A 25,643-nucleotide genomic window follows, 5' to 3' on the forward strand; every position below is an offset into this window, starting at 1 on the left:
TGATGGCCACACGCAGTGTTCCTCACAGGAGGAAACCCCTCACAGCGCCCGCTGTCAACAATGGATGTATTAAAAGCTGTCAACTCGGGGGTGTCCCTGTGGCTCACCGGTAGAGTGCATACAGTGCTGTACCACATCAAGGCTTGTTCCCTGCATGCCCTTTACTTCTGTGCCCTGTCTCTCTCCACTGTCGCTATCGAATAAAGGCATGCAAAACGTGAAAAGATTTAAACAAGAAAAAGCTCAAATGACTCACCGGCAGTCGGTGTGGTAATGGTGACTCAAGTTAAATCCAGCCCTAGTGCAGCTGGATTGATCGTGCAGCTCAAGATGGGGGGATAATTAATTCACACAAACTTAGAAAACAGCTCTTGCTGAAGTTAAATAAGGACTTGTTCTAGTTTGAACAGTTTTACCAGGCTGAGAATTCTCACCTCGCATCACCAGAGACCTATTTCAGAGATGGGCTAGAACTCAATCCCGACAAATTGTTTGCGGAAGTGGCCTTCTTTTTTAACCTTAAAAAAGTGTGTGTGTGTGTGTGTGTGTGTGTGTGTGTGACACCGTGCGCGGGCATGCCTCGGATCAATAATCAATATTAGTTGTGTATAATATTGGGTATGTAAATCCATGTGCAGTGTAAATCCATCAGAAGTGTAAAGGAGACTTGAATAATTGACCCTCTGTCCTTAAGAGCTGAACTCCCACTAATCTTTCACACCTTTGATGAGACAGCTTGGTCTCTGCATGATACTCTCACTACAAAGTGATACCGTATGTCAGTGGTTCTCAAAGTGGGGTCCTTTGGGGGTTCCAGGGGGTCCCCAGCAACATTTCTTAATACAGCACAAAAATGTTAACCACTTATTACATATTTTATATACCGTGCCGTCCTTACTTCCACTCTGCATGCGTTGTTTTGGATGCGACCCATTCACCGTGGTGTAATTTATTGAGACTTCATGGTGCATTGCTGTCAGCGGCGCAAATCCTACACAGAGGAATGACTCATGCATAGAATTAATTGTGACCGATCAGACATCTGCCTCATATAGCTAAGCCTCTTTAAAAAAACACACAAAAGGAATCCATCCAAATGTTGAGTATCCAATCAGACTAATTGGAGTTGACAAAAACAAAATGTCTGTGAGTTGAGTATTAACTACAGTACAGTATATCATACTGTAGTCATCTACCGTCCGTCTCTGTCGGGGTGGAAACCACATATGTCCAAAACTGCTACTTTTGATGCTTTTGTGTGACGCTGTAGTATGATCAAGTGGGGCGTTAATTCACGGAAAAACACAAAAAGTTAGAATATGAAGATGAGAGGTTTCTGCCCAACAGCAACGCTACGCAGTTGTTGGTTGGAATAGCTCTGTCGATTTAATTGAATGAGGTACTACTGTGTTGTCCCATGGCCTTATATTACTAGTTTTATGGTCACTTATAATACTGTTGTTGTCGGGCAGAAACCTCATATCTTCATATTTCAACTTTTTATGTTTATTTTGCTAAATGAATGCCCTCGGCTATTTTCGCTATATTTCACTTTTTTTGTGTATAGATAATAAAAAGGAACTGTTTTGGACATATGAGGTTTCCACCCGACACGCCGACAGGGACGGGTTATTATTATTATTCGACCTGAGACCCTAGTTTGTTTAATTGCTTGCTAATAAGAGCAGGCTCATCATGTGTGTGTACGTACGTGCGTGTGTGCGTGTGTGTGCGCGCGAGTGTGTGCGTGTGTGTTTGTGTGTGTGTGCATGACATTAAACTCCCTCAAGGGGTTACTTGTGGATTTAGTGCAGATTAAGCGCAGTGTTATGTTGATCCAGATAATTGCACGTCGTCATTCGCTGTCCATTAATATCAAATGGCAGAAGGCTTACAGTTCTGCCGAGCTGCCAACCACAGGTTATAAAGACCCTGCATAGCGCTCCGTTCCTCCATCTCATTGTTGTTCTGATTGATGTGGACAAGTCAAGGAGCTTAAATTGAAATGTCAGCCATCATGTTAATTCTCAGAGAAACCAGTCTACCACCCCCCCCAAACCACCCCCAAATTCCTCGCATTTCCGACCCCCCCCCCCCCTCCTCCCCCATTTTAATTTTAGCTTTCTTTAACGGCGTCTCTAATTAATCCTCCTTCGCTGCCTTCCTCGCCGCTCGCCTCGCAGCATTCTGCCTATCGATCAGACACTCACCGCTCTCTGCCCCTCTCTCTCTCTCTCTCTCTCTCTCTCTCTCTCTCTCTCTTTCCCCCTCCCCCTCCTGCCCTCTCTCTCTCTCTCTCTCTCTCTCTCGCCCTCTCTCTCTCCTCCTTTCCCCCCTCTCCTCCGCCGGGCGGGCGGTGGGTGCGGGGCTCACAGTGAGATGAAGCAGGAGCTGGCGGAGGAAGGCAGCAGATGTTCCATCCTCGCCCAGCAGCGCCACTTCAACGAGCACTGCTGCATCCGCTGCTGCGCGCCCTTCACCTTCCTGCTCAACCCCAAGCGCCAGTGTCTGGACTGCCACTACAACGTCTGCAAGACCTGCCGCACCTACAGCAAGGGGGACAAAGCCTGGCTCTGCTCCGCGTGTCAGAAGGGCAGGTCAGTTTGCTTTGCACGCATGCACACTCACAGAGACACACACACACACACACATGCAGACACCGGTCGGAGAGAGAGAGAGAGTAAGAGGGGAAGTGATATAGGAATGAATGGGAGACTCATGCGCTGGAATGTGTCTTGTGGATGGGGATGAGAGGGAGCATATGAAGGATGGGTGGACTGAGAGGAGAGGAGAGGGAGGAGGGGGCTGTTGAAGGAGATCTACAGTATATAAGGGCTGGAGGAGACCGGACTGGAGGTCGGGTGGAGCAGAGGGAGGGATGTCAGAAAGGAAGTAGGTGGGGACCGTTTAAGGCGGCGGTTCTCACAACATGTTGACGTCAAGGACCCCTTAAATTGAAATCTATTTGACCACGGATCCTCATTTGAAAGGAGTTTGTGCCAGGAGTTATAAGAGAAAATTGTCAAGATTTGCCAACCTTTTTTTGTAAATCGGCGAAAAAATGTAATGGGGCTTAAATGTTTATACACTTCCACAGTTTGAGGATGAATTGATTGTATACCGCGGTGTGTGTGTGTGTGTGTGTGTGTGTGTGTGTGTGTGTGTGTGTGTGTGTGTGTGTGTGTGTGTGTGTGTGTGTGTGTGTGTGTGTGTGTGTGTGTGTGTGTGTGTGTGTGTGTGTGAGTTAATTGAGGCTGTCTCTATTCTATTGGATTTCCATTACTCAGTATGGGTCCCTGGACCCTAATTTGAGATCCTCTGCTTTTGGAGGGGGGGGGGGTGTCATCATTTGGATGGTTAGGTGGGGTGTAAGGAACAGGGACATTTAGGTGACTGGTTTTTAGGCATTTGTCTTAGACACATAACTCAAATTCATTCTTAATGGCAGGTAAGTGTTTGTTTGTTCCTGCCTTATATGTGGTTTCCAGATCACATTCCTGATACTGGAGTGGAAGTCATGAGGAGAGGAGAGAAGAGAGACATGATAAAGAGAGAGAGGGATGAATGTTGGGGAAAAGATTGGGGATGGCAGGGTAAGGAGACTACTGCGTGCGTGCGTGCGTGCGTGCGTGCGTGCGTGCGTACGCATATGTTTATGTAGTTTCAGGTATTTTCATGTAAGAAGCAAAAACCTGTAGAGGAGAATGAGGACACCTCTCCGTAAAATGAGAGAGAGAGAGAGCCAGGAAGGCGAGGCAGATGGAGGAGGAGAGAGCGTTGGTTAATCAAGGAGGTCATTTTTCAGCATGTCAGGTTTCTTCCAGACTCGTTTAGCCCTGCCTCTCCTCTCACTTCTGATGACAGGCTTGATATTTCTCCAGTCTCTCTCTGCTGCACTTGTGTTGACTTCCTCTACACATCACCCATAATGGCAGGAAACTGAGACGGGTCCGGGTTGTTTCTGGAAGTGAAGTGAAGTGAAGTGAAGTGAATGCACATGGACAGGATGAGAGGAAAGCTGTCTGGGCGGTGAGGTGAAGGCGGCAGACATGATGCTGTGGATGCAGCTTCCATACTGACAGGAAAACAGAAATGAGAGAGAGAGAAGGAGCGGGTGTTAGAGGATGGCTTGGAAAGATGAGAGAGAGAGAGAGAGAGAGAGAGAGAGAGAGAGAGAGGGAGAGGGAGAGGGAGCGAGAGAGAGAGGGACAGATGGACAGATGTAATGGTTGTATACCGCATGTCCTTGCGTGTGTGTGTGTGTGTGTGTGTGTGTGTGTGTGTGTGTGTGTGTGTGTGTGTGTGTGTGTGTGTGTGTGTGTGTGTGTGTGTGTGTGTGTGTGTGTGTGTGTGTGTGTGTGTTAATGCTGTCTCTGCGCAAAACACAGAGACATACTATTGCAATTACTCAGTATATGGGTTGAATATTGAGCTCCGTCGTTGTAGGGTGGGGTGCTTGATATCGACGCCATCGAGCGGAAAACCTTGTAAATCCAAAACGGAATGTAAAAAAGAACCTGTGTTCCAATGGATCCATGGTAGTTATTATTTACTCACAAGCTCTTGTGAGTTTTTCTTTGGTTAAATATTATAAAAGAGACACACAGACAGAATTAACCACTTTCATGGCTTCCCTATTTTGGGTCTGTTGTTGTCAGCTTTGGAACGATTCTATACCGTTGTTGTCTGGCAGAAACCTTGCATCTACATACTGTATTTTATTTTTCTCCGTATATCAATACAAGAGTGTCACACAAAAGTGGTGAAAATAGCCGATCTACAAGCTCACAACGCGTCATCATGCTCTACATGACGTACTGTACAAACAAACACCTTTAAATGCACGCAATGCATATTCCCGTCTGCATTGTGCATGCTTCCAGTACACACTGCTCTGTGTCTGTCCTCCACATGTACAGCGTGTTGTGTGGCTGTGTCATATATTGACTCAGGATTCCCAGAGTCAATATTAGGGCTCTGTATGTGTGTGTACCGAGGCCCAGGGCTGTCAATGCTTCTCACACCTGAGCCTCCTCAACTCCACAAGGCTAACGTGCTCTCCACGGTCATGTGATACTCCAGGTGTGTGTGTGTGTGTGTGTGTGTGTGTGGGGGGGGGTGCGTGCAGAGTGGTTGTGGTGTCTCTGCATGTGATGGATTTTGCTGCATGCATGGCGTATTGAGTTAAACATGCCTGCTCCAAGTCCTGATTGATGTGAGGAAGGAGAGAGGAAGAGATGTCTGTCTTTGGCGACAGTATGTTCACGCTGGCACATTAAATCAGATTTTTGGCCCATCCAGATTGGAACCAGATTGGATATCAAGTCTATACAGCGAAAAAAATCACATTTTGCTAATCAGATTTGAATCACATTCCTTAGCCTTGTTCAGACTGCATGAAAGCAATCCGACTCTAATCTGGATTGGAAATCAGACTTGAGCTGAATTCGGGGCTGCCTGTCTGAACAAGGCCAAAGTGTCATTGTCTCTATCTCTCCCGCTGTCTCTTTATTTGTCTTTCTTCATCATCTCTGCCTCTCCACCTCTCTGTCTCTCCACCCCTCTCTCCCCATCTCTCCGTCTCTGGCATCTCTCTGTCTCTGGTGCTCGGTAATGCTCTCATTAGGGCTTTAGACGGAGTCACAGATGGCTCTGATGTCACAACATTACCATGCACCAGCTACAGTGCTACAAGTACAGCACTTTTCATTAGCGTATTAAAAAGGGAGCTTTACATTTTGCTCTTAGCATGCATGACGTTCCCCAGGCTGCATGGCAGTCAGTGATTTAAAGCTGCCCACAAGTGACAGCAATTTGGCGGAAGGCCGGGTTGAGCTCTGGAAAAGCCTTAACCACTTAAACCCCTATGTCGTTGAGCAGAGACCTCTATACTAGTGTCTTTTCTGTTTCCGCTCGAAAATTCACAATCGGATCGTGAGCTCGTCGATATGCTATTTTCTGATGCTGGGGTTAAGTGGTGAAAGGCGTATTTCACTTTAAAACACTTCTGGGGTCATTTAACGTTTTTTTGCGTATTTTCAAGTTGCTTGCATTCAAATATTTAGATATTTGATATTCATTTTATCATACATTTTATAATCATTGAAAACACAAAACACGGCCCCCTCACGCTTCATCAGCTTTTATTGCATTTAACCATTTACCATTTATTGCAGTGATATTGCATTCAGTTTGGCGGTGTGACTCTGCTCATGTGATATTACAGATTACCTGCACAAGCATGACACATATCTGAAATCACAAAGATTTCAGATCAGACCCCGAGCAGAGCATGAAATACAGTTATTACATGAACATAACATTGAACCTTCAATGCATAATTAAACTACCACATACAGTATCATAGCACAATCCATAGTACAATACACAAATCATCCTATTAACAAAAATAACTAAATGCCACAGGGAGGAGGCCGGGGAGGTGGAGGAATGAGGGCGTGAGTGAGTTGGCTTGTAGCGAATGAGAATGACCTGAGGTTTAACGTACTCACTTGTGTTGTGGGAGTACTTATGAATTAGCTTGTTAGCGAATGAATGGGGGGTTCGGGGAGAGTGAGCTAGCATGTAAAGCTCCTGCCTTCCGTGCCTACATGAACTATCGCTACACTGAATTGGATACAATGGAACACAGGTTCTTTTTTTCTTTTTTTTTTTACATCTCCTGAAAAGTTACAGTTTTGGACATACTGTATGAGCTTTCTCTGCCCGACAGTGACGATAGCTGCACTGCTTTGAAGTATGATCTGTGTACTGGAGAACTGCTTCATATTCACCACGCACACACACACACACACGCACGAACGAGCACACTCACACACACACACACACACACACACACACACACACACACACACACACACACACACACACACACACACACACACACACACACACACACACACACACACACACACACACACAAACGCACGCGCGCGGTTGTCCGTCGTGTCCGACGATGACAATCCTGCCTCTGCTACTATTTGTGAGTCTCGTTGTTGGGCTGTAGAGCCCAATCCGTGATCCACACTGTCTGCCACAAACAGAACAGGTATAAAGCACTGACTGGGGGGGTGTGGGTGTTGTGGAACTGGCTTCATGTCTCCTTTAGACGTTTCCTGGTCCATCCTATCCTCGAGTTTATGCACTTCTTGATGGCAGAGCTGCCGCCAGATGGAGCGTTGAGGGCAGTGTCCTCCGGCATGGGTCTGATTCATTTCTTCATTGAGGTTTTTAACCCATTCAATCCGGGAACGCATATGTGTCATTTTAAGATTCCTTTGGCTATTAAAAAAATTGCAGATCTACAAGCTCATAGCGTGGCACAGAGTGCCGCGCTATGAGCTCCTAGATCTACTATTATTGAAAAATAAATCGGGAAAATGTTTGCAAATCTTTGACTAATATAATTTTTAACTCAAATCTTTGCTTCTGGGAGTCCTTGAAGTTTGAGAACCACTGCTTTTATAGCAACATAAGTTGTTTTTAAACTGTTAGGATTTAGAAGACATTTGTAGAATCCCCAGAAGCAAAGATTTGAGTAAAAGAAATTGCTTTAAAAAACATGTATTCAAAGATCAGCTAACATTTTAACGGACAGTAGCACGGCTCGTAGCACGGCACTCTGTACCGCGCTATGAGCTTGTAGATCTTCTATTTTTGAATAGCCCAAAGTATAAAATAATGGTTATAGCTAAAAAAAATAAAAATGTAAAATGACACACTATGCGTTCCCCCTGCTGAGCGGCAGCCAAGGTGTAATTGGCCATATACAGCACTTTGCGTGACAAGCCATCTTTTTGCATCCTAATGACGTGGCCGAGCCAGCGCAGTTGGTGGATGGGTGACTGTAGTATTTCATTATGAGGCACTTGGTCACGCCAGGATATCGTCTCTGTCGTGGTGGAAACCTCTTATGTCCAAAACATTTACTTTTCAGGATTCAAATTCAAAAATAGCAAAAGTGGAAAACCAACAAGCTCAAAGCATGTCGCTAATTTCAAGCTTGTAGATTTACTTTTGATGCTTTTGTGTGACGCTGTGGTATGTTCAAGTAGGGCGTTAATTTACGAAAAGTAAAAATATGGAGATAAGAGTTTTCTGGCCGACAGCAATGATATACTCAGAATGCATTGTACTGTAGGCATCTGACGTGGAAGGCCTCAAGCATCCTGGCGGCTACAGCTGTACACAGGTTTTGTTATGACTACTGGCAGGTAAACAGATAATTAGTCTGAAGGTTGAGGTCTTTATTCTGGAAGACCCTTCTCCTGAGTCTGCCCAATGAAGCTGATGCCTGTCTTATCCAATTTTGTATCTCCCTTTCAATGCTGCAATTGTCAGAGAGGAAACTGCTGAGGTGGATTGATTGAATGATTGTTTGAATACTTTGTTTAACACATTGACTGCCTGAGATTAAAACATTGTTTTTTATCCGCATGCCAGCGTTTATTACCTTAAATTGACGATCATTGAAGTGTCGTGGAAGCCACGTTGTGTACACGGAAGTAAACAAAGAGTGTTCGGGGGTGGGGAGGGTCTCCTCTGTCCACTGGAGAAAAATCATTTTAAACCCTGTAGCACCACAAAAATGTAAAGTGCGTTATAAATAAAATGTATTATCATTTTTATCATTATTATGAGATGGGGGAGTGGATGCCCAGTGGCATATTACTCAAGTCATTGGCACGTTTTACAGCCTACCATAGGCACTTGCAAGCAGCTGTGAGGGTAGCTTGCAGTGATTCTGGTGAGTGGCCACTGGCCACAACTGCACAGTCGTCTGCGTACTGTAGTGTAGCTCGATGATTTGCTCCGAAAGTCATTTTTGTGACCGCTTGAAGCCTTCTGATGTTGAACAGAATACCATGGAGTCCACAGTAAACCTCTGTCCTCCTTGATCTTCTCACGGAGCAGTAGTGTTGCACACAGGAGGGAGATGTTGAAAAGAATCGGAGCAAGGAAGCAGCCCTGGCGTACACCAGTGCGCACCCTGGAGGGCTTGGATTCCCATGCCCTCCGATGGTGACATGTGCCATGGCATTGTCTCCATGTGGAATTGTTGGAAGGAGATTGACAAACCTTCGTGGTTAGCCAAACTAAGGATACTCCATAGAAGCTCCCTATTGACGGTGTCAAAAGCCTTCAACGGGTCAATGAAAGCTACGAAGAGGTCCTGGTGTTGCACCCTGCTCTTCTTCTGGAGTTGCTGCGCTGTGTGAACATGTCCACAGTGCTCCTGTTCCTTCTGAAGCCACACTGTGACTCAAGCAACAGCTTTTCTGTGATGTTTTTTCACCAGTCTGTGTTTCATGACTTTGACCAGGACTTGGCCAGCAACAGCCATCAGTGAAATGCCACGGCTGTTGCCGCAGATGGACTTAAGCACGCACGCACGCACACACGTCAATGCATAATGTGTGTGTGCACACACGTATGACAGTCCCTTGAGGTTTTTAAATCTTTATTAAAGACATGTTTTCTCTCTGGCTTTCAATTCTAGCTGAGTGTGAAACCCTGCTGTTTGATGTGCTCTGCTGTTAGAAGCCCTTCTTTTTGTATTTAATCTCTGTAATGTTTTTTCTTTTTCCTTTCCTTGCTTTTTAATCTATTCTCTGGTTTTTGTTTTGTTTTCATTGACCCGTATAGCACATTTGTCGACCACGGTTGTTTTAAACATGCTTTATACTGTAAATAAAGTTGAGTTGAGTCAAAATATTTACTCAAGTAAAAGTATCATTACCACCATGTAGAAATACTCTGCTACAAGTAAAAGTCCTGAATTCAAAATTGTAAGCTTGTAGATCGGCTATTTTCAAATAGCCGAAGTATATAGGGTTGTGGTGGTTAATGTATGCTTTGTAATAATAATCAAAATGTACAAACTAACTAGTAACTTTTCAAATAATTATAGTACAAGTAAAAAGCACAATATTTGCTTCTGAGATGTAGTGGGGTAGAAGTATTGAAAAGTTGAAATACTCCAGTAAAGTCAAAATACTTCAAAAGTATAGTACTTGAGTACATGTAGCCTACTTAGTTGCTTTCCACCATTGCATTTCTGTGTCGCGGCACGATTCAGTGCACACTCTCTAATCATATTCCACATTTGTTTCCAGACTCTTGGTATACCAGATGGCCATGGTTTACTGCATGCCCACAATAATAGCGAGTTGTCAAGCACAAGTGTGTGTGTGCACCCAATTAATTTCTAAACATTTTCTGACATTCTCCCTGTTGACCTGTGCTGTAAACACCACCTATTTGACCTATTTTTTTCAGCTCAGTTTTCACTGTCCATATTATTGCTCCACAATTTGTTATGATATTATACAACTGGTGACATTGTTATTAAAATAGATGCCTTTTTGGCAGCGCATACCGTATCAGAACGGCGAATCTACATGGTATGTAGATGCAGTAAATGCAGTAATTTGGAGCGAAGCGTTATCATTGCAGACGCAGAAACACATTAACAGGTCTGAAAGGGGTTCAGACCACTAAAACGACCATAAAGGGTCTTAGTAGAATGAAATGGCTCATTTCTCCCCATTAAACAGTGTTTTATGTTTTCTAGCTTTAATAAGTGAGCCAGGTCTTGTAGCTGTCTACTATACGGTGGTGTTTTAATGGTTTACCACTCTTCGGCTATGTCCACATGTACAGAACACAGGTATTTTTTAAACAGAGGAGTTTTTCTTTTAGAAACAGCTTGTACACAAGCACATTTATAAAAGAACATTCTATTGACAGCCTGTCAACAACTGCAGTCCCGCAACTATAGGCAGCCCATACAGCCCTTTACCTCAAAACAATATTGTGTGCACACCGAAACACAAGACATCAGAGAACAATAATGTGATATGTCTGTTATTTTCCTCAACCGATTCTGTACGTATACCTGTATATAAAAATTACATTTCTGTTTTGTATTTTAGGCTTTGTCATCAAATATTTGACTGGAGAGTTATGACAAATAAATGAAATACACAAAGAAATAACTGATCCATAACAAGAAAAGTGTGCTCCTCAGAGCACATAGCCAATTGGAATGGGAGGTGTTTATTTTCTTTTATTTCGGTAATCATAATATAACTTAAACCCAGGATAAACACAAAAGCACTTGTTTCCAATGTGGTCCTAAGTAAGATCTGAAAAATCTAACTTATAGATCTTGATTTCTGTGAGTTTTGGACAAAATCTGTAGGAATAGAAGCAAAAAACAGATGGACACGGGCGAAAACAGTATTCCGCCATTTTATACTTTCAAGCATTTAAAAAAAATAGCAAACATAGGCAATCTACAATTTCACAAGGCTTCGCATTGCGTTGTGAGCGTGTAGCTGCTATTTTCACTTTTTTTTTTTTTATAGAGATCTAACGATTATGCTAAATATTTGTGATTTTTTTAAATTATTCTTTAAGGATTCAGTGTGTGATACTGTATGTGGAGAGGACACCAAGGTGACTCCGGCTAATTCCCTGAGACGCTTCCCAGTCTGTTGTGTCTAACATGACAGCACTGTCATCGCACATGCACGCAAGCATGCATGCACGCATGCACACATGCACACACCTAGCTTTTGGCAGGTCAACATAAAGCTATTACATCATCCATATTGGCAGGGCATACCGTATCAGAACGGTGTTGAATCTACATGGTACTTGGTACAAAATGCAGTAATTTGGAGTGAAGCGTTATTATTGCAGATACAGAAACAGTGTTTTATGTTCTTTAATAAGTGAGCCAGGTCTTGTAGCCGTATACTATACGATGTACGATGGTGCTGTTTTGTTTAAAATAAATTCCATGTACAGACGAATACACATACAGTTACACACAAACACATGCACATTGTTAAATGTTATACAGTGATACCCATACACTTGCACAGCGTACACATACCATTGTGCACACACAACACACACCATGCATTGCACGCGCACACACACACACACACACACACACACACACACACACACACACACACACACACACACACACACACACACACACACACACACACAGTCAGGAGTGGAAGAAGTCCACACTGGTAAATTCACCCAAGTTCCCTATAAACAAATACAAGCACATTTATATCATCAATATACATACAATTTTATATTTAACCAGAGGTGCAGTGGTGTTTTTTTTAACTGGGGGAACGCAATTTTAATGACGTCACATGCTGCACGTTTGCGCTCATTTGCATTGAATGAATATCTGGTTTACTACGGTAATGTAGCAGTCATGAGTTATTTATGCAATCAGTGCATGGGACCGCCTTCCGGACGCATTTAGCATTTGAAACAGAACTTAAATGGCACAGTGGAATTTGGAGCCTAAAAAGATGAGCTTAATTTAGTGATACTGAAATATATTAATTAACGGAACACTGAAACATGAGAGCAATAGAACTGTGCGACTTGTTTTACTATACTGTATAAAATAAATTCAACCAAATCCTGAAAAACAGACGAGTACAGTATTTGACGCCTTTAACATTGATTGTGTGTTTTCTGTTTTCTGAAAATATGTTTAAATAAAACTACAGTGTTGTGCAATTGAATGTCATAGGATGGGAGGAAACGTACTGTATACACATCTGTTTGTGTGCTATAATAACAGTGCATTCACCTGGGACAGTGACAATGGGGACATCTGGATTAACCAGATGCCTTCTTGTAGTCTAGAGCCGCAAGAAGCTTGACTATTGCCGTGTGTGGGAACATTGTGTGGGAGGTCATGAAAAAGTTTGAGAACCACTGATTGTTCAAAAAAACATAATGTTTTTCAGATTTATAAGACATTTGTAGAATCCCCAGAAGCAAAGATGTTGGGTTACAAATGTTCGCTTTAAAAAATATATATTCAAAGATTTGCACACATTTTCATGATTTTTCAAATGATACCACATCAATACAGCATGGAATTGTGGACACGATCTCATCCAACGATAACATATTCTAAGTTTTGGGTCTGAGAGGCTAAATCTCAACAAACTGTGGTCCATGGCTCAAATGCAGAATAAATAATGGGAAGGGATATGAAAAGGGTTGAAAACCACTGCTATAGAGGGTTTACTTGAAGTGGTTAACATCCATCCCTCCTCTTGTGATTGCAAAGCCAATTGAAGAGAAACTAGCATAGAGTGTTGGAGTAACGCTCGCTGACAGAGGACTCACTAGTTCAAAGAAGCCCACAGTCATTATACAGATCTTATTATCTGCAGCTCTGCTGTCAGCCTGCCTCATTCTAAAGGCCAGGTGGAAGCCGAGAAAATCTGGCTTCAGGGCCTAAACACATGCATGCAATTGCACACACACACACACACACACACACACACACACACACACACACACACACACACACACACACACACACACACACACACACACACACGCAAAGAGAAGCAGACTAAAAGTCACTTAATCATCCCCAACACATTCACACACAGTTGCATGAGAAACACGCACGGGAAACACACACACACACACACACACACACACACACACACACACACACACACACACACACACACACACACACACACACACACACACACACACACACACACACACACACACACACACACACACACACACACACACACACAGATTGCCTCTAGGCTGGACTATGCAGTAATTAGTTTTAGGGAAGCTCCTACATGAATTGCATTAGCGAGAAGCAAAGCGTAGTTTCAATTCGTCTTAGTCAACGGTTAACTGGTACACGGTGTGCTCCAGCTCCAGAACAGCTAAGTCCAGTAGCATCTGCAACGCTACTGGATGTGTGCAACAACATTTGCAATGGTGTGTGTGTGTGTGTGTGTGTGTGTGTGTGTGTGTGTGTGTGTGTGTGTGTGCGTGTGCGTGTGCGCACATAGCATTAAGATGCTTATTATGATGATACTAGGTGTGTAAACAGTAGAGCAGACAATGAAGGTGGGACAGTGGTGGAGAAGATGATGAGAGGGATGTTAAGGGCGAGAGAGCGAGGAAGGAAAGGAAGGTGGGATGGATATATTTATACAGTAAATACATAATACTGTATAGAGAGAGGGGGGGGAGAGAGAGAAGGTGATTATTTGTTCATCTCTGTGTCTGTTCCTGTAACTCATGTGGAGCAGCTGCTGTGGGTACAGTAGTGGTTCAGCTACTCTGTGACTCCACCAAACCTTTCAATTGACTGTTGGGGAATATAGAGTGAGTTTTCAAGGGACTCCACTGCTCACTGCTCCCAATGCAACTCTTCTTGCCAGAGGAAAACGATTGGCAATGCAGTATTAGACACAAACACACTACAGTATAGAGAAGTGGTTCTCAACATTTTCCTAATTAAGATGTATTTGTCCCCCGGACCCCCATCTGAAAATATTTTGTGCCAGGGTTTTTTGAAAATAAACATTTTTTACATATTTGTTTTGAAACAACGCATACATACATTGGCTATTTTCAAATCCAATGTATGTACATGTATGTTTTTAAAGTGGTTAAATTGATTTTGATTCTATATTAACAAATTTAGCTGGGGACCCCCAGGAATCTCCCTCAAGCAGTGGCGATTCTATAGGGGGGGGCAAGGGGGGCAATTGGCCTGCTGCCAATATATGGCAAGTACATGCAGAATATATGCTGCATATGCCATATTCAGGTTCATACAGTATGTGGATATATAGGAAATATATGTCTCATATATACATTACATATGTTCACATATATGCCTCATATATGGATATATACTGTATGTACATATGTAGAGTCATGTGCAGGCGGACAATTTCGAATATGTCACATATGATAAACATATATGTTGCATATATAAAAACATATGCTCATATATTTCCTTTGCCCCGGACCCAACTTTGAGAACCACTGGTATAGAGAATTCAGATTCACTTTATTGTCACTTAGATGCACTGGTTAGACGTGAAAAATGTACGCTCGGAAGCTCCATTACAATAAAAACACTATACACACACACACACACACACACACACACACACACACACACACACACACACACACACACACACACACACACTTATTTTATATGGGTTTAAACATCAAGTACAATTTACGATTTATTTTCCATCAGTTCTAACCAAAACAGATATTCTCTCAAGTCTCCTAGTCATTACGATACAAGTCCAAAGACAATGAATATTTTAAGACATTGAAATCACACAATGGAAAATAGAGTGAACATAATGTTTTGTGCTGTGTGCATTCATTTGAATGTTGTGGTCACCATCATCTTAAAATAATACTAAGGCCTATCATACTGTTATGTAAAATGATATTCATTATGCACTTTTATTATGCTGGAGTGAAAACTGTGTAATTTAGGGGTAAACTGAGCCCAAACAATTTGAGAACCATGGTGGTTGAAGCATTATTAAGGATAGTAATTTCATGCCTTTTCAGATGCAGTGTAGCGGTAACAATGTTACCCAATTACACCCATTATCTCACCTTAAAATAGATTTCCCAAAGTCCCACCCTCCCTTTTCATGTCTGATTATTGTCTCCCGCCCATATTTGCTCTATTGCCTCCAAATATGCCAAGTACACAGTACGGAGAAACAGACACTAACACAGGGGAGTAATGGATGGAGTCAAGTTGTCCGTGGAGATTTCTGTGAAGTAACTACTGTAAGTACATGTACTCAAGCACTGTACTAAGTAAAATGTTGAGGCATTTTTTACTTTATTTATTTTCAATACTTTTTACTTCTACCTCACTACATCTCAGAGGAAATGATTTACCACTACAATTATATGAAAACTTTAGTTACTAGTTACTATGTAGATTTTGATTATTATTACAAAACGTATTAACCACTTCAGCCATATATATATCAACAGTGTGTCGCGATGCGACACACTGTTAGCTTGTAGATCGGCTATTTTCAATAGATTTTTTATGCGTCCAGTATAAGAAAAAGTCCAGAAAAGGTTGAGATATACAAGCTCACAAGATTGAGATTGTAGACTACTATTGGCTATTTTTGTGCAACCTGTACCTCCACAAGGATGACTTCTTTTCTGGTTTCTTTTCCATCTCTTTGCCTCGGGTGTTTTGTCTGGAAAGAGCAAAAAACGAGTTCTCACAAGGCATCGATATCATTACTATCTTATGCAAACACAGACACACACACACACACACACACACACACACACACCCACACACACACACACACACACACACACACACACACACACACACACACACACACACACACACACACACACACACACACACACACACACACACACACACACACACGCGCAAACACACTCACGCAAACACACATTGTTTGGCAGGTCCTAATGATGGAGGTTGGTGAATGTAAACAGGTCATTTATGCTGCAGCGCCCTAGGATAGAGTCCATCTTCTTCTGTCAATTAATGTCTTCTATGAAGTAAAATAACATTCCTGGAAAATGACTGCAGTCATCACTGCTGTTGGCTGAAAAGATTTATCTCCACAAAATCAATAGTATATCGTTTCTGTCGCGTAGAAACCTCTCCATAATATCCACATCTTCAAATGTTTATATTTTTGTAAATTAATGCCCTACTTTGTCATACAAGAGTGTTGCGCAAGTATTAACAAGAGCTTGTGACTAAATAATATCTACTTTGGATCCACACAGGTCCTTTATTTCTATTTCCTGAAAAGGAATGGTTTTGGACATACAGTACATTACAAGGTTTCCACACTACAGCGACGACATTGATTTATTTTAGAACATTGACTTTTATCTGTCAACACAGGAAAAGAACACCAATGCAGCCCATAATAGTTATAATAAATGTTTATTTAGTGTACAATGATACTGTTATTGCAACCGATACAGTTCAAAGAAATGTTATCAAAAGCTTTCTGGCCCATGTCTGCTGATTCAGGAGACGGTGATGGAAAGTAATGATGTCACAAAGTTAAAATAACAGGCAATTAGTTTATCTGTGGCTGAAAGTACATTTGTGTGTACACACACACACACACACACACACACACACACACACACACACACACACACACACACACACACAAAGATTCATACACACAAATGTAGCCACCAAGTACACAAACTCCCAAGTACTCAAAACTGTCTGGCAAGGCAGCTTATTTGTATTTATTTGTACTGTACGCAATTCAAAGTGAAAAACCACACTACACAGAATACACGCACGCACGCGCGCACACACACACACACACACACACACACACACACACACACACACACACACACACACACACACACACACACACACACACACACACACACACACTCTCAAGTGAAAAAAACTTCTGCATGTGTCCGTGATTTCTTTGATATGTCATTCAATCGAATGTGTTTGAGTGTTTGTGTGAGTCTGATTACCACTGTGCGTTATATTGCAGACATTAGTCATTCCATTATTGTGTGTGTAGTGACTTTCTAATTCTGTGTGGGCTAGAGGTGGGTGCTAACAATTCTGAGACAAAAAAACAAAACAAACAACGGCATTGCAGAACCGATGCAAAGGATGGAGGGTGGTCCTTCCTAATGGACATTCAGTCGGTGTGGTTAAGGCAGTAAAGGCGTGTCCTTAAAGAATACACAACAGTGGGCATAGCTTGATTTGAAGGCGAGACTGATGTCTTTGTGTGTGTGTGTGTGTGCGTGTGTGCGCGCGCGCGCGTGTGTGTGTGTGTGTGTGTGTGTGTGTGTGTGTGTGTGTGTGTGTGTGAAAGAGAGAGAGAGCCTGAGCACCATTTTGGCTCCTACTATGAATCCATCTTCAGCAGCACAGTGAGTTAGGAAGCGTGGCAGTCTCCAGTGAGCCAGCTCTACACAGTATGTGAAGTGGTGTGCCGCACTGTTGTGTTTCCCCAGGTAATTTCAGTCCCATTAGTTCTGCTCTGTGATGAAGGAAAGTGCTCATAGTGCATGTCTGGCTGCTAACAGCCTATTGCAAATCTCACGCTTCCTAAATCGCTTTATGCATCGGCTCTGGGATTGGAGCTGTGATCAAAGCTGTTCTTGGGGTTTTTGGATCGTAAGGACAGAATTTATATATATACTAGAGTTTCGGGGGGCTACGCCCCCCTCAACCCCAGCCGCGCACGGGGCCCAGCGTGGCCGTGTGTATATTGGGGGACCCAAATCGCCGGAGTGAAACTGTGGAAAAGTTTTTTTGAAAAAGGAAAAAATTTGAAGAAAAAATATTTGTTATGTTTCAGGGGGTCCACAGGGGGTCCGAGGACCCCCTGATGGTCCACTGACCCCCTGTGGAGTGTTGGGACGCGCGGGGACACCCCTGGAACATTGCGGACCATTTCGGTGTTTTTTTTTTTTTCATGAAGGTGGTTGCTTGTTTCTGGCGCAGGCAGTGCAAACCTGGCAACCCAGCGCATGCTGCCGCACGTTTAAGTGGCGTAGCGTCATGAGGGTCAGTGGGGCCGTGGCTCGGTCAGTGAAGACCCTGTAGTGCGGATGATATGTGGCATAGAGGGGCAGATTGTAAATCCACAGAGGAAACATCCGTGGGCTACCATTGGTTCAGCGATGTGTGCGGTCGCCCTGCGGCCCCTCCTCCTCCACCAATGTGCAGTATTGAGAGCCCTGACGTCACAACAATTGGAGCGATGGGCACTGCACTGTGGTTGGTTAGGGTACACCTAGGGCCCAGGTAGAACCCAGTTAAAGCCTGCATGGGCAAACCCAGTTAGGACCCGCCTTGGTCCCACATAAACATGGCTAGTTGGGGCCCACCTAAGGGCCAGGTAGAAGCTACTTATAGCGTGCATGGGCATCGCAGTTGGGACTGAAGTGGATGCCGCTGACATGGGGTCCATATGGTTTAGCCCACCTTGAAACCATATGGGAACTACGCTGGCATGCTGGCTGTAATGCAAACGCTGCATCATACCTGCAGTGTGTAGTTTGATGTTGTGTGTGTAGCAGATATACCTGCAGTGTGTAGATCAATGTCCATAGGAAAGTCAATGCCCAGCAGTGTTTTTTTTCCCCAGCAGAGTTTCTAGTGTCTCTGTGTCTCTGTGGAAGAGGTTGCACATGAACTCTGCAGCCGCACTGAGGCGCTCCAACACAAACACTCTGACATTAAGCTGCTTCACACAAGAAACATCAGCACCACGCTGCTGTTTGTCCAAAAGACACAATATCTCCTCTCCCACCGACGTCATGTGTTCATTTATCGACAGCCGTACAGACTCCTTTTGACACATTTTAGGTCGTTTATCCAGCTCTCAGTGACTCTCCACATCGGGCTGTTATTTTGCTGCGATCAAGTCAACGATGTGAGAGATTAGCTATCACAGACGGACGGACAGGGGGTGAAACATAGTCTTGCGCCATGCCTTTCGGCCTGGCGGAGACAATAAAAAACCGAAAGTAAAGGAAATGGCCATTTCTGCAACAGAAGTAGTCAATAAAGTATGCTATGAAAACATGGGCCACATTGGCAAAGAATGTAAGAAAGAGGCAATCGTGTAGAAAATAGCCGATCTCCAAGCTTACAAAGCCTCTCAACGTGAGGCGTTTCGAGCTTGTAGATCGGCTATTTTCACAATATTTACTTGTGGAACGGAGTCAAACAGAATGGGGGGGTCCCAGATCAAGTGCGTGTATTGGGGGGGGGGGGGGGGGGGGGCGGCGTGAAAGGGTTGATAAACACTGCTGTAATCGGAGCGAAATTATCTGAAATTACTACATGACCATAATGCAGCCTAACAGGCGTTGCACGGGGCGGTCCTGCCATTACGTTAGTTACTGTAGTTGCTGTGGAGCTGCATAGTTCTCCAGAAGACACACACAAACATACACCATCTACAATGGACGAACTGAGCAGCAATATAGACATTCACCAGACGAACGTGCATTGTTGAGAAAGTGATTGCACAGCCGCTGCAGGCATGACAACCAGGTTAGCGTTAGCGACATGGTAGCTATCACAGCGGCGTTATTATGATTCCCACACCGCGTCGTGGCAAACCCGCTGAGCGGGCGCTGTGATTGGTCAGTAGTCGCTGTGATTGACAGTTCTCGTTTTTGCTACTATGCCTATACCTAACCTCAACCCTAACCCTAACCTCAGTAAAACTATGCCTAAACCTAACCCTAACCCTAACCCTAACCTCAGTAAGACTATGCCTAAACCTAACCCTAACCCTAACCCTAACCTCAGTAAAACTATGCCTGCCGGGGAGCCAATCAGACACGTAAGGCGGGTCTAAATCCAGGACGCGGCGTGGGATTCATAATAACGCATCACAGCGCCCTGTCCGTCGTGCTGCAACTGCCTGTGATGGCTACAGCAGTAACAGCAAGCTGTCTGCGATGCCATTGTCTGGAGACTGCTCTTAGCGTGACAGGACCAATGAGAGTGAGCGCTGTAGTTGTTGCTAAGATACGGTGGCGTCTCTGCCCCATAGCTTGTAGATCTCTCACACATGATTTTGTGTCTAAGCAATGGTCGGCTTATTTTTGCGCGCCTTTGGGCTCGTTTGCATTGTGCGCACGGCAGCGCTTGTTTAGCGTACGTCAGCGCGACGTGGCAACGGACGTGGCAACGTGAAAGGTGATTGGCTGGTGAAAAGAAACACCCGACGTTACACCAGAAATGGTGCCTGGAGAAAATGGTGACCAAAAAAAAGTTTGGAAAAAAAGGAAAAAAAACCCGCAGCGGCTGGCTGCTGTTGTGGTGATGAGGTCGTGCGCACGGTAAACGGTACGAAGCTGGCTCCCCTTCCGTTTTGTCCGACATTTGGTGAGTAGAATTAATTATGTTGCGCGGTGGAAACGGTGTAGTGAGCAGTGAGATGTCCCCTACGCGAGGCGTAAATTCAGCGCGGCCGCCGTGGCGAGTCAGTAGGCGACATGTGGTCTGGCGGTGCGTTGTTTATTCGATAACAGAGCTGTGGGGTGTCACCACCGAGGGTGCGGAAGTTGCTCGGCATTTATATGGTTAGATAGGTATATGGTTGTTGCCCGGGATTATATGACTGAGGGTAGGTGGCAATTGCAGTGTGATAATTTATCACATATCCATAGCCTTGAGAGTATGTCGGCAATACAATTTTCTTCATACTGTAGCCTATACATTTTGTATAGTGCCATTCATCAGGTATTATAAGGCGCTTAGAATAGAACTTACAGAACATTGTAGCACACCAGAAAATATTCACTCACTGCACTGGCTTGCAGTTATCTACCTAAAGCCCAATTAGGTCTTTGTGTTTTTGTATCGTATTTTGGCAGTTATCTACTCATTGTCAACCTACAGGTCAAGTAGTATAAATGTTTGTGGTTTGGCCCATTACAGTGCGTGCCAGATGGAAAGGTTTCCCGGACACGGCACTACCTCGGGTCGTTGGCGTCGCGCAACACATGCGGGTCAGCACGGACACACGCATAGACAGACAGAGATTTTGCACATTTATAGCAGGTTTACTTTGAATAGGACAGTAGAGAATTGTATCACTAAATGAACTGGCCATATTTGCAGTAATTATGTTTGCCGTTCTTATTGGCTGGGCCAGCATGGCACCCCTGAGACATATACATGTACGACACATGTGTGACACGTCGCTCAAATTAAAGAGCTTGACTCAATTACCTTTCCGCCATGTAATTTTGCAAAATCCATACGCAAGCATTCACAAAGGAAAACCTTCCACTGAGAACCGCGGCGCAAACACATTGATTTAATCAAGTAGGTATTTACAGTTCACTTATTGAATTTGCTTATTGAATTTCTGCATCATATTTACTTAAAGTAAAGTGAAGTAGTTATTCTGATAAACTGTGATAGTGCACTGTGTTCATCCCTGCCGCTCTAGGCAAGCAGGGGGGGATTATGACCGGCTGTGCAGATGTGATCTATCATAATATCCCTGGCGCGCCTTACAGTACAACCTGGGCAAATCATATCTCATTATCGTCGCTGTCGGGTGGAAACCTTGTATGTCCAAAACCTTTGCTGGAATAGTGAAAACAGATGATCTACAAGCTCACAAGGCGTCGCGTAGATCATCTGTTTTCACTAGTTTAGCTTGGCACTCGAAGTAGGGCATTGAATGACGAAAAACCATAACAAGGTGAAATTTGGAGATACGCTGTTTTGACGATATCTTGATTTGGCCGCAGCTGCAGGGAGGGGACATGATCAATGGCCCCGACCTCTGTTTACTGGTTTAAAAAGAAAGTTTGTGTTGTGTTACCAATACAAATCCCCCCTCTCTCTCTCTCTCTCTCTCTCTCTCTCCTGGCTTTATCTCTCACTTGTTCTCTAACTCCCCTCCTCCTCCCCAGGGCACGCTGCCATCTGATCCGCTGCCCAGTCAGTGTCCTCTCCAGAGGAGCAGCCAAATGAGATATTGATACCTGCAGCGCTCCTATTATTCGCTGCATGTTCCCCACCTCTCCACCTCTGATGAAACAGACATAAATAAAAGGAGAAACTTTTGGGGAACAAAGCGGAGACAAAGGGGATAATATTGGGCATTTTCATACCCCAACCCTATTAAGTTCGAGCTTGTAGAGCTGCTATTGTTGGTGCAAAGACACTGACTGTGTAAATCTGACTCTAAAGAACATAAATAACCATTAAGGCCATCACGATACTCGATACGTACCGAAAATGAATCGAAATTGACGTTCGATACAGTGCACCGAAATTACAAGCCGTATCGCGATTCTCACGCTATTTCATTATGTTACTCCTGTGACTCCCTCACGTCCAAGGGACGTGCACATCCTGCTTTCCGAAGGGGAAAAAGGAAGCCTCAGCCGAGTTGACAGAGAGAGAAACGCGTGTGTTTCTCCCTAAACTCACACATAATTCGACCCGCGGGTCGTGCTCAAGAAATAACGAGCGCAGTCTCTGTGACAAGCAAGCCTTTTCAGTGGTGGAGAACGCTGGATTTAAACAGCGTTCTAGAACGTTACAAAGTGCCAAGGGAGCAGATCGCATTTGAGCATATAATGTGCTGCCTGCAAAGGCGTGCTGTGCTCCTCCTCAGAGCACAGATATCCGCCAATCTCCGCCAGACCCGGTTGTCTACCCAAGGCCCGCAAACTTTGGAAGTCAGTCATAGCCACTTGGATTCGCAGGGATGGGCCAAGCGGCCCTCAGGAGGATTCAGTGGGTGTAGAGTAATAAAAGCAGTATACATTTGTATTTTATTATGCACTTTTATTCATTTAGTTTTACTGGATATTACTGCAGATCTTGTGAATTATCCTGTATTATTTTATCAGTCTTGTCTTTTTCTTATTCTTATTTGCATACTTTGTCTTTAATTGGTGCTTAATTCTTGTTTCGTTATATATTGACTTTGTTGTATTTTGTTTTTATTCACTAAAACATTGCAGATCTGATGCCTGTGCATGGCACAAAAATTCCCCAGATAATATTTTGATGTAGTTTGGGAGACGGCACCGTGCTCCTTGTCAGAAAGCGCGAGCGGCGTATCGACTCAACTATGCTACGGATCAAAAGATTTAAAAAAGCATACTAGAGAAGACTGTAAGAGTTATTCATGAACCTCACCAGCAGAGTTAGTGAGATGTTGGGGGTGTCAGCTTGTCTCACCATTCTGTCTAGCTCAGTGGTTCTCAAACTTTTTTAATTTCAAGGACTCCCATAACTCTGAGAGTGTACAAATGGAACCAAATGGACCATTACGGGTTTGTACTGTACCAAGCCCCCAGAACCGAGAGGGTTCAGCAGTGAAGCCAATTGGACATGGTGGCCAATCATAGGTACTGCAGCTTATTACGGCGGGGGCCAGACACATGAACGACCAATAGGCTCGACTCAGGAGCTTGCGCACAAGCTTGCGCACGGAGGTGACACTACTGAGCATGCAAGACGACGCGCAGAGTGACGCAAAACGCATCACATAGGCCCCGCCCGTCACATTTCCCAACCCCGAAGAAGGGGTGAAAAGGTACAATGCGCTGGGTGAGAAACCCCATACAAGTGAATAGGCGAGGATTTTCTTTACCTCTCTATTATTTCGAACTCTATTTGGTTTGTACGCTCGAACGCCCTCAAGGGACCCTGAGGGTCCCTGGACCCCACGCCCACTTTGAAAACCACTGGTCTAGTTGTTACTGGGTGGGGTCTACAGTATACTACACATGCATGAGGGGTTGGGGTGGGGGGGTAGATCCTTATACTTTATTGATCCCATGGGGGAAACATATTTTCGGTTTCACCCAGCTGATGGCTGCTCAGATGGTCACGTTGAGTGCACGGGGGGGAGCAGTTAGGGGTTAAGTGTCTGGCTCAGGGACACGTAATGCAACACATAAACTGGGCGGACTAGGGCGGGGGCCAGACAGCATATCTACACTACACACTCAGCTACGGCTGCCCCTAACTTCTCATACAGTAAATAATTAGACTGGCTGGATACTGTGAGATCTACAAATATACTCTAAGCTCTCATTTTCTCTGTCTCAAACACTTCCACATGCATGGCGAGAACTACAGATTTATACAGATCATGGACCTTGTGCTCATGGAAAAGTGAGCCATCGTTTGTGAATAACAATTAGTAGAATATATGCTAATGATGGCACCCCACTGTCTCACTGTTGCTCTTGAGTTCCGAGGGGTTTCAACTGATGTGTATGCATGCCCCCGTATTCCTCTCCCTTCTCTCTCTCTCTCTCTCTTCCCCTGTTTCTCTCTCTCTCTCTCTCTGTGCTGCATATCAATGATTCTACGTCGCTCCAGGTCTCCGTCTCTTTGCGTCTGCTCTCCCATTTCTCAAAGCTTTAACCCATTCAATCCGGGAACGCATCTTTGTCATTTTTGATTTTAGCTACAAACATTATTTTATACTTTGGCTATTCAAAAATAGCAGATCTACAAGCTATGAGCCTGTAGATCTGCTATTTTTGAATATCCAAAGAAATCTAAAATGACAGAGGTGCGTTGCCGGATTGAATGGGTTAAATGAGGTGTACCCAGTGTGGTGCTGCGGAACCATCCCTACTCCGCACACCTCGTTTAGTTGTGATTTTCCCATCATAGCAAGGAGTAAGATGTTTGATTTCATTTGTTTGAGACTGTGTGATGCACATTAGGTATGTTTTTTGGGGGATTCGAGAATCTGGGGTGTTATTCTTATCCGTCTACTATACACGAGAAGACTTTACAAAGGCTTTTAAAAACTAAAGTCTGACACTCTCACATCTATTATACACTACAAAACTTTGCAAAGACTTTGAAATAACTAGTATGCCACCTTCTGACATCTACTATACTACACACTATAATACTTTGCAAAGACTTTGAAAACACTAGTCTGACACCCTATAATCTCTCAAGAACAGATTCCGAGCTCCTCTATAACATTTTTTGTTTTTTTTTGCCAATGGGTTCCCAGATTGGACGCCCTCTGACAGCTATTGTACAGTATAGGACTTTAAAAGAAATACTTTTAGAAGATACAATTCTGCCACCCTCTCACTTCTAAAGATAATGGGCCCTATTTAGACAATCTATTGTGCAAGGTCTAAAAGATAAAAAACACATTGTGCCATGGTTTGCAGTGTACATGGGTGGGAAGCCGCCACTAAACCCCCAGTTCCTCCTG

At 43.9% G+C, this 25,643-nt stretch overlaps 1 protein-coding gene across 1 annotated transcript in view; it reads left to right on the forward strand.

Moving 5' to 3' along the window:
- Positions 1–25,643, forward strand: part of myripb (myosin VIIA and Rab interacting protein b) — a gene marked incomplete at both ends in the record, with an annotated part of 206,343 nt that overhangs the window by 106,896 nt on the left and 73,804 nt on the right. Inside the window, one exon of the mRNA XM_084048107.1 lies at positions 2,376–2,597. Within this exon, the coding sequence (XP_083904233.1) occupies positions 2,376–2,597 (222 nt within the window). The remainder of the gene's footprint in view (positions 1–2,375; positions 2,598–25,643) is intronic.

This window comes from Gymnoscopelus microlampas (genome assembly GCF_963454915.1).
Source record: "Gymnoscopelus microlampas genome assembly, chromosome: 22".
Lineage (NCBI taxonomy): Eukaryota > Metazoa > Chordata > Actinopteri > Myctophiformes > Myctophidae > Gymnoscopelus > Gymnoscopelus microlampas.